A 14169-nucleotide genomic window follows, 5' to 3' on the forward strand; every position below is an offset into this window, starting at 1 on the left:
GTGTTGCAGGTCCGTTGATTGATTCCATTGAAGCTCGACCTTAGTGCCTATGTGCCCTTTTTCTGAGTTACTAAAAACATGGAGACTGTGAGGAAATACTGGATGAGAGAAAAGGTCTGGCTGGAAGAAACATCAGAAACAACAGTCTCACAAAACGCTGTAAGACTGTCTACACAGGAAGGTAGGCTGTCTCCAGTGAAGATCTGTCTTTAACCCTTTCAGGAAAGAAAGAAGTGGAAAGCCGAAGACATTTAAAGCTAGTAGTTAGATGCTGTCTGTGAAATATGGGTGGATTATGTAAGGAAGTGAAAACCATTAGTAGTTCTAGGAACCTCTCAACAGGAGTAACTCTGTAAGATCCTTTTTCATGTTGGCTCTTATCAGTTCAGCTTGTAGAAAGTAGTTCTAGGAGATGAAATGTAGTAAGTAGACTTGCAAAGGATCTGGTACATTCATAGAGAAAGAGATCATTTCTGCTATATAACTACACCTGAAGGAAGAGAAAAGAAAATTTTAAGTGGAGGAAGGAGAAGAAAGAAAACCTTCATTGTAGGTACTGCCAGGATTAGGATGCTTCTGCACTGTAATAAGAATGGTTAGTGTTGATGGCTGACAGTTTGAGCCCCTGAGATAACATGTAGGCCAAGAGCTGACAGAGATACAGCACATGACTTAAAAACTACTTTATCAAGAGGGTTTGGTTTTTTTCAGTCTAAATGGTCTACATTGGGAATACCTGCTCCAAATACCCATCTGAATTGCTTACAACATTCTCTACTCATAGCTGCTCCTGCTGATGCTCTGCTCATATTAAATCATGTACTTTTTGTACTGTCCCCAAACTTGTCTAAAAGGTCTCTAAAAAAAAGGAAACAGTTGCACATGAAACTAGTTGTCATGATCACTGTGATGCCTGAAGAGCATTGCTCTGCTCTGAAACTGCATTTCTATGAAGGTCAGAAAACTTTCAGTAAGAACTTGTGTTGCCCTTAACATTTGTGTCAGCTGCTTTGACTGGATCATGAAGAGTAATACTCAAACTGAACAGTCAAGTGCTCTGAAAGGAAGAACATTGTTTTTCTGAGTGTGTTTATATACTGTAGCACAATACACATTTTCTGTTTGGCAGTTTTCTCATACACTGTGGCTCATGTCACATCTCACAAGCTAGTAGTCTTGACACAGTACTATAAAAGAGGGCAGAGGTATTAACTGTAGTTCACACATTTAAAACTGGCAGTGACATGTCAAGGCCTGATTCTGTGGGTGTTGATCACAGTATACACAGTATCACTAAGGTTGGAAGAGACCTTGAGGATTCCAACCTGTCGCCACAGACCTCATGACTAGACCATGGCACCAAGTGCCACATCCAATCCCCTCTTGAACACCTCCAGGGATGGTGACTACATCACCTCCCTGGGCAGCACATTCCAATGACGAACGACTCTTTCGGTGAAGAACTTTCTCCTCACCTCGAGTCTAAACCTCCCCTGGTGCAGCTTGAGACTGTGTCCCCTTGTTCTGGTGCTGGTTGCCTGGGAGAAGAGACCAACCCCTTCCTGGCTACAACCACCTTTCAGGTAGTTGTAGAGGGCAATGAGGTCATCCCTGATCCTTCTCTTCTGCAGGCTAAGCAACCCCAGCTCCCTCAGCCTCTCCTCATAGGGCTTGTGCTCAAGGCCTCTCCCCAGCCTTGTTGCCCTTCTCTGGACATGTTCAAGTGTCTTGATGTCCTTCTTAAACTGAGGGGCCCAGAACTGGACATATAACCCAGGAGTCAGGGTTTCAAGTATGTCTGTCTTCAGAACCAGGTCTCAGGGGAGACCTTACTGCTCTCTACAACTACCTGAAGGGAGGTTGTAGCCAGGAAGGGGTTGGTCTCCTCTCCCAGGCAGCCAGCACCAGAACAAGAGGACACAGTCCCAAGCTGTGCCAGGGGAAGTTTAGGCTGGAGGTGAGGAGAAAGTTCTTCACAGAGAGAGTCGTTCACCATTGGAATGTGCTGCCCAGGGAGGTGGTGGAGTCACCATCCCTGGAGGCATTCAAGAGGGGATTGGTTGTGGCACTTGGTGCCATGGTTTAGTCTTGTGGTCTGTGGTGTCAGGTTGGACTTGATGATCTTTGAGGTCTCTTCCAGCCCTGGTGATTCTGTGTTTTCAGGAGTGTCTGTTATCAGTGCTAGTAGCAGTGGGGACAGGAACAGCAAGCTTCACTTACATGGCTAGTTAGCATTATCTTGAGATGCTGAATCAGTGGGATTTGATGGTGTATACATAGTCAAGTGTTTCCAGATTACATACAAGCTTAATGCAATGCAGTTACACTGTTCTGGAAGACATGGTTTGCTCTCAATGATTCCCAAAGTTTTGTGTTTTGTTTTGGATATGGTACTGCAGAATGCTTTGTGGCTAGTCAGTTCTTAAAAGCTGGTAGCTTTTAGGTGGGATTCCTGGGGCTTGTCTGCTTCACCAGCACACAATGACAAATGTTCAAGTGGAGTCACTATCCCTGGAGGTGTTCAAGAGGGGATTGGACGTGGCACTTGGTGCCATGGTTCAGTAGTCATGAGGTCTTGGGTGACAGGTTGGACTCGATGATCTTTGAGGTCTCTTCCAACCTTATTGATTCTATGATTCTAGGGCCTAACAATGATGCTACAGGACCATGAAAGGGGGGTGCAAGATTCTGTGCAGCTTCATGTCTAATTAAATCAAAGAACAGAGCTAAGTGAAATCTCACTGATCTTTACTTTTGGCAGCTGCCTCTACTTTAGGCCCATTTAAAATGATTATGAATGTTCCTTTAGATGTGTGTTTTCCTGCAAGCAACAGATTTATGTCTTGCCTTGTGTATGCAGGAATGTATGCACACATTTAACAGTGCTTTCCTTGGGCAAGCAAGAGGGAGTATTGATGGCTGAGTTGAGTAAGTGTAAGAGCAGAGATGCACCTACATCTGAATGCTGTTAAGTTTCAAAGCAACACTTTGCTATTCTTTTACTATGCAAAACAGTAAAGCTTTTTACAGAAACAAACCTGGTGTCTGGGTGTGTCACAGACCTGTGCTCAGTAGAATGCTGCTTGTCATGTGTTCCTCTTACTACTTTCATGGCATAAGATGATAACACTTGTAATTGATAGTGATTTTTATTGCAATCAGATGCTAGCCATGTACTGAAAAATATAAGTAGTGGAAATTCTCTGTATAAGACTAAACAACCTTTCACAACATACTTAAATAGTCTCTGGGCTTGTTCTGTGCCTTACACCTCATGGAGGAGCTTAATCTGTATGAACTATATAGGCTTTAGAGAAGAAACTTTCAAGTGAGATAAAGGAAGTTGTTGCAGGTAAGCTAGTATATAGCTGCCCTGAATAAAACCAAATACTCAGTCCTTTGCATACCCTACACATGTTCCTTCTTACACTGATAAATCTGAGTGTCAGTGTCTTCTGTTTCAAAGTATCTGGAAGGGATGCTTTTTAATGCAGGAATATTGCCTTAAAGACAAAATGAAACAGTGAGTCTTACTAAAGAGGTGTTTTGGTTATTCTGTGACCTATTTACGCTTACAAATGTTGTGATCCTTGATATTCTTTCAGTTAATTTTGTGGTAAGCCATAGGAAGTGGAACTTCTTTATGTGGCTACCTATATATGCCTTGATGTGTAAATACACTGGAGGAGCTGGAACTCAGACCTTTTGTGCAGTGCAAGTGTGCCAGCTGGCTTGTTTGGCCTGCTCTTTTCTCTGCTGCCTCAATAAAAAGCAGATCTCAATTAATGCCAGTCACCTCTTGGCTATAGATGAAGACACTCTTTGTCTTAATTAGGCTGTAGTAAAACTTTTCTTTTGGTAATGAGTAGCTTCTCTTTTTCCCCCCCTGCCTTTTTTTCCCTGATGTGGTTAATTGAATTCATGAACTTTTTGTATTTTTGAGTTTATTAGCAGCTGCTATCTGAAGGGAGGTTGTAGCCAGGAGGGGGTTGGTCTCTTTTTCCAGGCAATCAGCACCAGAACAAGAGGATGCAGTTTCAAACCGCACCAGGGGATGTTTAGGCTCAAGGTGATGAGAAAGTTCTTCACAGAGAAAGTTGTTAGCTGTTGAAATGTGCTGCCCAGGGAGGTGGAGTTGCCATCCCTGGAGGTGTTCAAGAGGGCATTGGATGTGACACTTGGTGCCATGGTTTAGTAGTCATGAGGTGTTGGGTGACAGCTTGGACTTGATGATCTCTGAGGTGTTTTCCAACCTTATTGATTCTATGATTCTTCATTTTAAACTTCCTTCCCATCTGTGTTTCCATCCAGAAAGGTACAGTCAGTGGATTGAAGTACTGTTAATCATGTGACAGGGCGTGCTTGATACGACAGAGCATCAGAAGTATGCCTCTGCAATCATCCATCAATGTCTTCCAGGCTTGAAAGTTCATATTTAAGTCCCTGCTTTTGTAAAAAAATGGGAACTTTAGATTGCAGCTTTGCCATCCTGTACAGTGTCTCTAGGTTCCTAGAGAGCAGGGTGGTGGTTCTTAGAAGCTATACTAAAGCATGTGAAGGTCAGGGAAGTGATTCTGAGACAACCAGCCATGGCTTCACCAAGGGCAAGTCCTACCTGACTAACCTGCTGGCATTCTACAGTAGTATAACTGCATCAGTGGACAAGGGAAGACCAGGAGATGTCATGTATCTGGACTTCTGTGAAGCCTTTGATACAGTCTCCCACAGCATCTTTCTTTTTAAACTGGAGACATGGATTGGTTCAGTGGATAAGGAATTGGTTGAATGATTGCATACAAAATGTAGTGGTCAATGGCTTGATGGCCAAATTGAGATGTACTCGGAGTGCTGTCTGGCTCTGGGGCTCCCAATACAGGAGAGACAGACCTGCTGAACTGTGTCCAGAGGAGGGCCACAAAGATGGTCAGAGGACAGGAGCACCTCTCCTATTAAGACAGAGAACTGGGGCTCTTCAGCCTGGAGGAGGGAAGGCTCCAGGGAGACTTCATAACTACATTTCAGTATCTGAAGGGAACCTGCAGGAAGGCTGGGGAAGGACTGGTTAGAATTATAGCAATAGAATGAGGCCAATGGTTTTAAACTGTAGCTGGGTAGATTTAGGTTGGACCTAAAGAGGAAGTTCTTTACATTTAAAGTGGTGAAACGCTGCAACAGGTTGCCTAGGGATGTGGTTGAGGCCCTGTCCTGGAAGACATTCAAGATCAGACTTGATGTGGTCCTGGGCAGCCTGATCTAATTGGAAGTGTCTCTGCTCACTGTAGGGGGGTTGGACAAGATGACCTTTGAGGGTGCCTTCCAACCTGGGGAAAAAGAAACAAGTTACTTGTCAAGTTGTGTGTCTGCCTCATCCATCACAAGTAGTCAAGTAACCCTTTTCACAGAGACTTTGAGTGTGCCTCTTTGAGCAGAGGGACTTCTGGAACAGAAATATTCAAGAAATAGTGTTTGGGGGGATGTTTTTGCTTGTGCCATCACTGTATCAGAGCAGATTTTAGTGCTAAGCTGTTTGTGAAGAAGGTTCTGGTTGGAATGGTGTGGAGAGCATAGCATCAGAAGAGAAGCTCTTCGTAGTGTTCCTGGTTGTGCTTTGCTGGGTTTAGCTTCTTGGGTTTCAGCTCTGTGTTGGCTGGCTTTGTGTGCATGTATGAATAACTGCTGCTGTCTCAGAAATGGCCTGATCATGAAGACAACTCAGGGGATGGTTTGGTACTGTTATTGGGTGCTGCAGACCAGCCATAAGCCCTGTTGAAAATGTCATCAAAAGCTTTCAGCAGAACTTTTTGCCAGTGACTGCTCTCTGGGGTGTTTTTCTGTCCTTATGATCACAGTGCCAAGTAAATTAATGTTTCTAGGGCCCATTGATACCACTTCTGCACTTTGTAAGCACCTGCTTATCTCTCTCTTAGATAACATCTCATCATAGCAAAGACTTCAAGTATTGATGTAGTACTTTTATAGACTGTTTTTGTTGTTGCTTCCCCATTCCCCATGAGGCATTTAGAGTATTGCTTCAGGGTATGTACTGGGTACTCCTTCCTGTCATGGGAAAGATACTTTGAATAATTTGGCCACAAGGACTTTATCTGCTGATGTCAGCATGGTTTTCCTCTGGCCTAAGGGAAACACTTTGCCAGGGCTGCTGTTGAAAGGCTTAATTTGTCATTCAGTCTTCAGGTATCCCATTTTTACCTAGATGGTGACTGTTTTGATGATGTACAATGGCAATTTCCTCTTGCAAAAGAATTTGCAAAGTATTTCTAGATCATTTTGAGAAGTACAGCTATGCTTTCAGCTTTTTGTGCAGAGGTTTCTTACCAACTTTAGTGGGTATCTTCTGCTGTGCTGGATGGCTTGGATGGGAGCACACTGCATTGGGTTAGGAACTGGCTGGAGGCTGAGCCCAGAGAGTGGTGGTGAATGGTGCCACATCCAGCTGGCAGCCAGTCACTAGTGGTGTGCCCCAGGGATCAATACTGGGCCCCATGCTCTTTAACATCTTTATTGATGGTCTGGATGAGGGCATTGAGTCCATCATCAGTAAATTTGCTGACGACACCAAGCTGGGGGCAGGAGTTGATCTGCTGGAGGGTAGAGAGGCTCTGCAGAGGGACCTCGACAGGCTGGGCAGATGGGCAGAGTCCAACGGCATGAGACTGAACACATCCAAGTGCCGGGTTCTGCACATTGGCCACAGCAACCCCATGCAGAGCTACAGGCTGGGGTCAGAGTGGCTGGAGAACAGCCAGGCAGAGAGGGACCTGGGGGTGCTGGTCGACGGTAGGCTGAACATGAGCCTGCAGCGTGCCCAGGCAGCCAAGAGGGCCAATGGCATCCTGGCCTGCATCAGGAACAGTGTGGCCAGCAGGAGCAGGGAGGTCATTCTGCCCCTGTACACTGCACTGGTTAGGCCACACCTTGAGTCCTGTGTCCAGTTCTGGGCCCCTCAGTTTAGGAAGAATTTTGACTTGCTGGAACGAGTCCAGAGAAGGGCAACAGTGTTGGTGAGGGGTTTGGAGCACAAGCCCTATGAGAAGAGGCTGAGGGAGCTGGGGTTGCTTAGCCTTGAGAGGAGGAGACTCAGGGGTGACCTTCTTGCTCTCTACAACTACCTGAAGGGGGGTTGTGGACAGGCAGAGGTTGGTCTCTTCTCCCAGGCAGCCAGTACCAGAACAAGAGGACACAGTCTCAAGCTGCACCAGGGGAGGTTTAGGCTGCAGGTTAGGAAGAAGTTCTATACAGAGAGAGTGATTGCCCATTGGAATGGGCTGCATGGGGAGGTGGTGGAGTCATCATCATTGGAGGTGTTCAGGAGGAGACTTGATGGGGTGCTTGGTGCCATGGGTTAGTTGTTTAGGTGGGTTGGATTGGTTGATGGGTTGGACACGATCTTGGAGGTCTCTTCCAACCTGGTTTATTATTATATGCAACTATGCCCCATTCTCCTGAGTTAAGAATGCTGTTCTTACTAGGGAACTGGAAAGCTTAGTTTAAGTACCACTACTTCAAGTACTCTTGGTGGGGAACACCGTAAAAATTCAACTGTACTTTGAGATGGAAGCAATGGAATTGATTGATCAGCTTTGAGACATACTTTGCTATTAAAAGTGGAATTTTTGTGCCTTTAGGAGTTGCTGTTTTCAAGGAAGTACTCATCTGATTAAGAGATGTTTGTTGGCAAATCTCATGGTGCTCTAGGGATCCCTTTGTGACCTTCAGGGCCACTGTTGTCAGCACCATGCATGTTACCTGAAAGAATCCAAGTTTTTATCAGGAAATAGACTACTGTGGAGAATTCTTTATTTAAGGAGAGAGGTGGTTCAGTTCCAGGCTTCAAGGACAAATAGGAGAGCCTTTTTTGAAGGGCACAAACACATGCTCTTTTCATTTATGCATCCTTCCACCTTGAAATGCAACATGCTGAAATACTGCCTGTGCAGGTTGGTGTTTGCAGTCCCTCTTCCAGTTGAGACCTTCAGAACTGGCTCAGAAATTAAGCTTCCCAGTGGTGAAGACCATTTGTGTTGACAGTTTGAATTCTAAGAAAATCAGCTGCCTGACATCTGAGTCAAATTGTAAGATTCCAGAATTGAGAACTTCTGTCTATAATGCACTTTGGCCACAGCAACCCCATGCAGAGCTACAGGCTGGAGTCGGAGTGGCTGGAGAGCTCCCAAACAGAGAGGGACCTGGGGGTGCTGATTTACAGCCAGCAGTGTGCCCAGCTGGCCAAGGTGGTCAACGGCATCCTGGCCTGCATTAGGAATAGTGTCGCCAGCAGGAGCAGGGAAGTCATTGTGCCCCTGTACTCTGCATCGGTTAGGCCACACCTCGAGTCCTGTGTTCAGTTCTGGGCCCCTCAGTTTAAGAAGGACATTGAGACACTTGAACATGTCCAGAGAAGGACAACAAGGCTGGGGAGAGGCCTGAGCACAGCCCTGTGAGGAGAGGCTGAGGGAGCTGGGGTTGTTTAGCCTAGAGAAGAGGAGGCTCAGGGGAGAACAAATTGCTCTCTACAGCTACCTGAAAGGTGGTTGTAGCCAGGAAGGGGTTGGTCTCTTCTCCCAGGCAACCAGCACCAGAACAAGGGGACACAGTCTCAAGCTGCACCAGGGGAGGTTTAGGCTCGAGGTGAGGAGAAAGTTCTTCACTGAAAGAGTAGTTTGTCATTGGAATGTGCTGCCCAGGGAGGTGGTGGAGTCACCGTCCCTGGAGGTGTTCAAGAGTGGATTGGACGTGGCACTTGGTGCCATGGCCTAGTCATGAGGTCTGTGGTGACAGGTTGGACTTGATGATCTTTGAGGTCTCTTCCAACCTTAGTGATACTGTGAAAATTTGGAACATCCTATTTCATTTCCAGCACAGAGGATCTTCACCCAATGATGATGAGCAAGTTCATGAAACCTGCTGTTTTCTCGCAGGGCCATCTTTGCTAAAACAGTAGAAATGCTTTATCAGTATAAGAGAAGGTGTTTCTGTGAAATGACTCTCTTATTTTGAAGAAGAGGGAAAAGTTTGGCAGCAACCTATCTTTCTCAGAAGGGGCTTAAGTTGTCTTTAAAGTTGTCTGAGAACTTAAGTTTAGAAAGGTAATGTTCCATATAACAACTGCTTCTATGTGAAGGTAGTGCCCATGTAGGATATACCTGATACTTGTGCCAAAATAGGTCAAAGGAGACCTTATTGCTGCCTACAACTACCTGAAGAGAGCTTGTAGCCAGGTGGGGGTTGGTCTCTTCACCCAGGCAACCAGCACCAGAGCAAGAAGACACAGTCTCGAGCTGTGCCAGGGGAGGTTTAGGCTGGAGGTGAGGAAGAAATTCTTCATAGAGGGAGTGATTGGCCATTGGAATGGGCTGCCCAGGGAGGTGGTGGAGTCACCATCAGTGGAGGTGTTTAGGAAGAGACTGGATGGGGTGCTTGGTGCCATGGTTTAGTTGGTTAGATAGTGTTGGATGATAGGTTGGACTTGATCTCAAAGGTCTTTTCCAACCTAGTTAATTCTATTCTATAAAATATTACTGTCATTAAGATATCTGAATAGTTTACAAAACATTCAGGCCTGGGAAAAAGAAAATCCCACCCACACAAACACACAATCAGCATGCAAGTATTTAGCTTCTGGTATGTATGATTATTAGGTATTCCATAAGGAAACAAAGTGGCTTTTTAAAGTGTCAGTCTTCTGCTCTGTCTTAATTCCTGGAAGTGATCCATTTGATGAATGATGATAGGCCATTAGTGACTTAAGTGTCACTGCATGTATTTGTGCCAAGCAGCATGTAATTTCCTTCTTGTCTACTGTCTCTTTATTCCTCCCCACTGTTCTGTATCTCTGTCACTGCTGAAGTTATTCAAGGCAAGAGAGTGTAACCCTTGCCTGTGTTTTAGTAGTGTAGATAGGAATTCTGTAACAGTTAAATCTTTGTGAAAGCACATAGGAGAGCACATCTTTGTGAAGTATTTTGGCCATTTACCTATGATTCTTCTGTGGTAACATAAATGTTCTTTACTTGAAGTAACCATCAAATCTGTATCTATTGGTCAGTAGCCTGGAGAAGAGACCAACCCCCACCTGGCTACAACCTCCCTTCAGGGAGCTGTGCACAGCAATAAGGTCTCCCCTGAGCCTCCTTCTCCAGGCTCAACAATCCCAGCTCCCTCAGCCTTTGCTTTTGTGTGCTTTTTTCACATTCATGGCAAGGGAGTAAGTGAGGTTTCTGTTGTTTTCATTGAATAATAACATCTGAAATGAACTCATGGTCAGTGTCTTTGTGTTTCTAGATACCTCAGCTTGCTGTTTAGAAGTGGTGAAACTTGTCTTTGTGGTGAATGTTGTAGTGTTTAGAAATAGTTAAAACATTATTGTCTTTAAGGTGGCAATAGTGACTCTAGAATACAGATTATAGATGGTAGCAAATCCAAGAGAGAGATGTTTTTTCAATGAAACTTGCAGTTAATATGGGCACAGAAATTAGGGTTCTTATTTCCAGATAATTTGGTTCCTTTCAGCAGCACATCAACCTGGATTTCCCCTACCCCCCCAGTTACTAGCAAGAGTCTGAGTACTCATGAGAAACAGTTACACTGGCATTTGCATCAAGGATAGCTTCAATAACCTAAGTACTTGATTTGTGTTATTTTTGTAGACATTGCTTTCACTGAATACTTGCTTCCAAGAGTGTTGTTCAAAGTAGTTTTCAAAAAGACCATCCTAGTGTGGGTTTTTGGACTGTAGAAGCCAAAAACCATTGCAGAGTTCTGCAGGTAAGAAGCTGGCATCTTTCAAAACATGGTCTCGTTTTATTCTCTCATCACCTCTGATCAGAGGATTTGGTTTCACAGTTGCTGTAAGTTGATTGAAGAAGGCCCTTCTGCTAGGAAGAAATACTTTTAGTAATCTAGTAACCTAGGTCTGTTCACTGTCCAGTTCCCCCTGATAATGGGACTAGTAATTCAGCAACTGGATGCTGAGGTGAAGCCATGACTCAATAGGTTGTAACCCTTGATACAGGCACTATCACTGACTCAAAGCAGAAACAAGGCTTTGGTATGGTTTGGAGACAGTGGCACCTTTTCTTTGGCCAGTAAGCATAGTTTTTGTCCAGCCATGGAGCTATGTTACAAATGTGCAGTAGTGCAAAAACCTATTTTTCTAGTGGGTATGAGTGTTTATTAAAGAGAGGAAAAGGTCTTTCTTACTGTACACACAGTTCAGTTGCAGTCTAGTAAAGCTGTTTGGTCTCAAAGGAATTTGAATTTACTAAGAGCCAGATGAAAACAACTTCAAGTGTGTTGTAAAAAGCAGCAAGAAGATGGCACTTACTCTCTTGCACACATACACTGCAAGCCTGCTGCCTGAACAAGGTAATTACTCCAGCATTTAACTCATTTCAGAGAGTCTGAGATTCTTGAAAGCTCTCAATCCTGAAATTCTGGATCTGTTGACAGTTTCTTGTAGTAATTAGATGTCTGGGGCCAGAGGACAGCTACCTTTGTTTGCAGTTGTCTGTTTGGGTGTCACTTCTTTACATTCCTTTAGCACTTTGTAGTTATTTGAAGTCTACTAATGTTAGATTTGATGAGATTTTGCTACCAGAAGCCATTTGTTATGAGATTTACTCAGAGCATTCCAGAATGTGTTCATATGTTTTGCTACACTTCTGAGACATTATCTCTGACTCTGTATGACTTGGATGTGTCACCTACTCTGCTTTCTTTGAAGGAAAATGCCTTTTGTGCTGAATTAAGTTACAAAACGTAGTATCCTCCAAGTTTAACAGAAGAATAAACCAGGTTGGGAGAGACCTTCAAGATAATCACGTCCAACCTATCATCCAACACCATCTAATCAACTAAATCATGCAACCAAGCACCCCATCAAGTCTGCTCCTAAACACCTCCAGTGATGGTGATTCCACCACCTCCCTGGGCAGCCCATTCCAATGGCCAATCACTCTCTCTAGGAAGAATTTCTTCCTAACACCCAGCCTAAACCTCCCCTGACACAGCTTGAGACTGTGTCCTCTTGTTCTGGTGCTGGATGCTTGGGAGAAGAGACCATCCTCTGCCTGTTTACAGCCTCCCTTCAAGTAGTTGTAGAGAGCAATGAGGTCGCCCCTGAGCCTCCTCTTCTCCAGGCTAAGCAACCCCAGCTCCCTCAGCCTCTCCTCATAGGGCTTGTGCTCCAAGCCCCCACCAACTTTGTTGCCCTTCTCTGGACACGTTCCAGCAAGTCAACCTCCTTCCTAAACTGAGGGGCCCAGAACTGGACACAGGACTCAAGGTGTGGCCTAACCAGTGCAGTGTACAGGGGCAGAATGACCTCCCTGCTCCTGCTGGCCACACTATTCCTGATGCAGGCCAGGATGCCATTGGCCCTCTTGACCACCTGGGCTTCTGGAAAGTTTGTTCCCTTCTCTCTCACAGCCTATCTTTAAGTGGATTTATGCTTCATCAAGTTCTGCTTTTTAAAATTTTGTGCTCTCTGCATTGTTTTCCCATGTTTTATTTGACTTTTGCAACCAACTTTAATGAGGCATCACCTTCTTCTAACTAATGAGGTTTTTACCATCTACAGGTTTTATGTAATTGGTGAATGTTGCTTAGGTATTTTTGAAGTCTCTTCAGTGTGATCCTATTTATTTATTCATAATTGGTCATCTTTCTTTAAGACACTAGTTACTTGCTGGATATAGCAGGCATGTTGGATATAGCATGCTCATGTTGGCAGCAGCTATAAAACAGGTCATAAAATGCTTAGAAATACCATGTGGCACTTGTAAGCCATGGGCCTGGTGTTGGAATCATTCCTTGTCATGAAATTCACAGATACTAACCTCTGTGTGTATTCTAAATGTCTGACTCCTATAGTGTGAGTTCAAAACAGTATGGGTGAAGTTGGGGTCATGTTTACAAGGTCTGATTTCAGAAAGCATTAGCTTAAAACAGTCAATTTATATGTATTTATGTAAAAAGATGCAGGCCATCTTCATAGAATCATACAATCAGTCAGGGTTGGAAGGGACCACAAGGATCACCTAGTTCCAACCCCCCTGCCATGGGCGGGGACACCCCACACTAGATCAGGCTGGCCAGAGCCTCATCCAGCCTGCTCTTAAACACCTCCAGGGATGGGGCCTCAACCCCCTCCCTGGACAACCCATTCCAGGCCTTCACCACTCCCATGGTGAAGAACTTCCTCCTCACCTCCAGCCTGAATCTCCCCACCTCCAGCTTCATTCCATTCCCCCTAGTTCTCTCACTACCTGAGATCCTGAGAAGTCCTTCCCCAGCCTTCTTGTAGGCCCCCTTCAGATACTGGAAGGCAATTATATCATTTTAACAAGAGAAATAAATACATCTCTGCATTCTGGCCTGCTAGAAAACCACAGATGTCTTTTCATTGCTGTGGGAAGTTAGTGCCGAATCTTTTCCAAAGCACCTTTCTTCAGCTGGCTCAGTTTGGACACTATAAAACCTAAACAGCATTAGGAAAAAGAAATGGCAAAATACAGCATAAAGGATACTTATCAAATGTACTTGATTGTGTTCTGCTGTAAGCTGCCAAGATTACACCTGTTTCCCTGCTGTAACTGGTGAAAGGTGAAGTAAACTGCACGAGGATACGTGCAGGGGTTTTACCACATGAAGTGACTGTTTTAGTGCAGTTTGTCTAATTTTGCCCAAGTGGGTGTTTTCAGGGCATTAATTTATGGCAACATGGTAGTAAAGCATAACTTTATTTCCCCTCCCCCCCTTTTTTTTAATGTACAGGTTTCCACAATCCAAGAACTTGTTACTGGTTATGAAACCTCTTTGAAAACTTGTGACCTTTTTAGTACATGTGGTAAGTTTCTTTGGTCTTATTACATGGTCATTAGAATAGAATAGAATAAACCAGGTTGGAAGAGACCTTCAAGATCATCATGTCCAACCTATCAACTAATCCAGCACCACCTAATCAACTAACCCATGGCACCAAGCACCCTATCAAGTCTCCTCCTGAACACCTCCAATGATGGTGACTCCACCACCTCCTCGGGCAGCCCATTCCAATGGGCAATCACTCTCTCTGTATAGAACTTCTTCCTGATATCCAGCCTAAACCTCCCCTGGCACAGCTTGAGACTGTGTCCTCTTGTTCTGGTG

General features: G+C 44.6%; 1 protein-coding gene across 3 annotated transcripts in view; it reads left to right on the forward strand.

Annotated features, from left to right (window-relative positions):
* The window catches only part of NAA16 (N-alpha-acetyltransferase 16, NatA auxiliary subunit), an 81835-nt gene that overhangs the window by 56194 nt on the left and 11472 nt on the right, over window positions 1–14169 (forward strand). For all 3 annotated transcript variants that reach the window (XM_054163087.1, XM_009907580.2, XM_054163088.1), the window contains one exon: window positions 13795–13867. In XM_054163087.1, the coding sequence (XP_054019062.1) occupies window positions 13795–13867 (73 nt within the window). The remainder of the gene's footprint in view (window positions 1–13794; window positions 13868–14169) is intronic.

This window comes from Dryobates pubescens, chromosome 7 (genome assembly GCF_014839835.1).
Source record: "Dryobates pubescens isolate bDryPub1 chromosome 7, bDryPub1.pri, whole genome shotgun sequence".
Lineage (NCBI taxonomy): Eukaryota > Metazoa > Chordata > Aves > Piciformes > Picidae > Dryobates > Dryobates pubescens.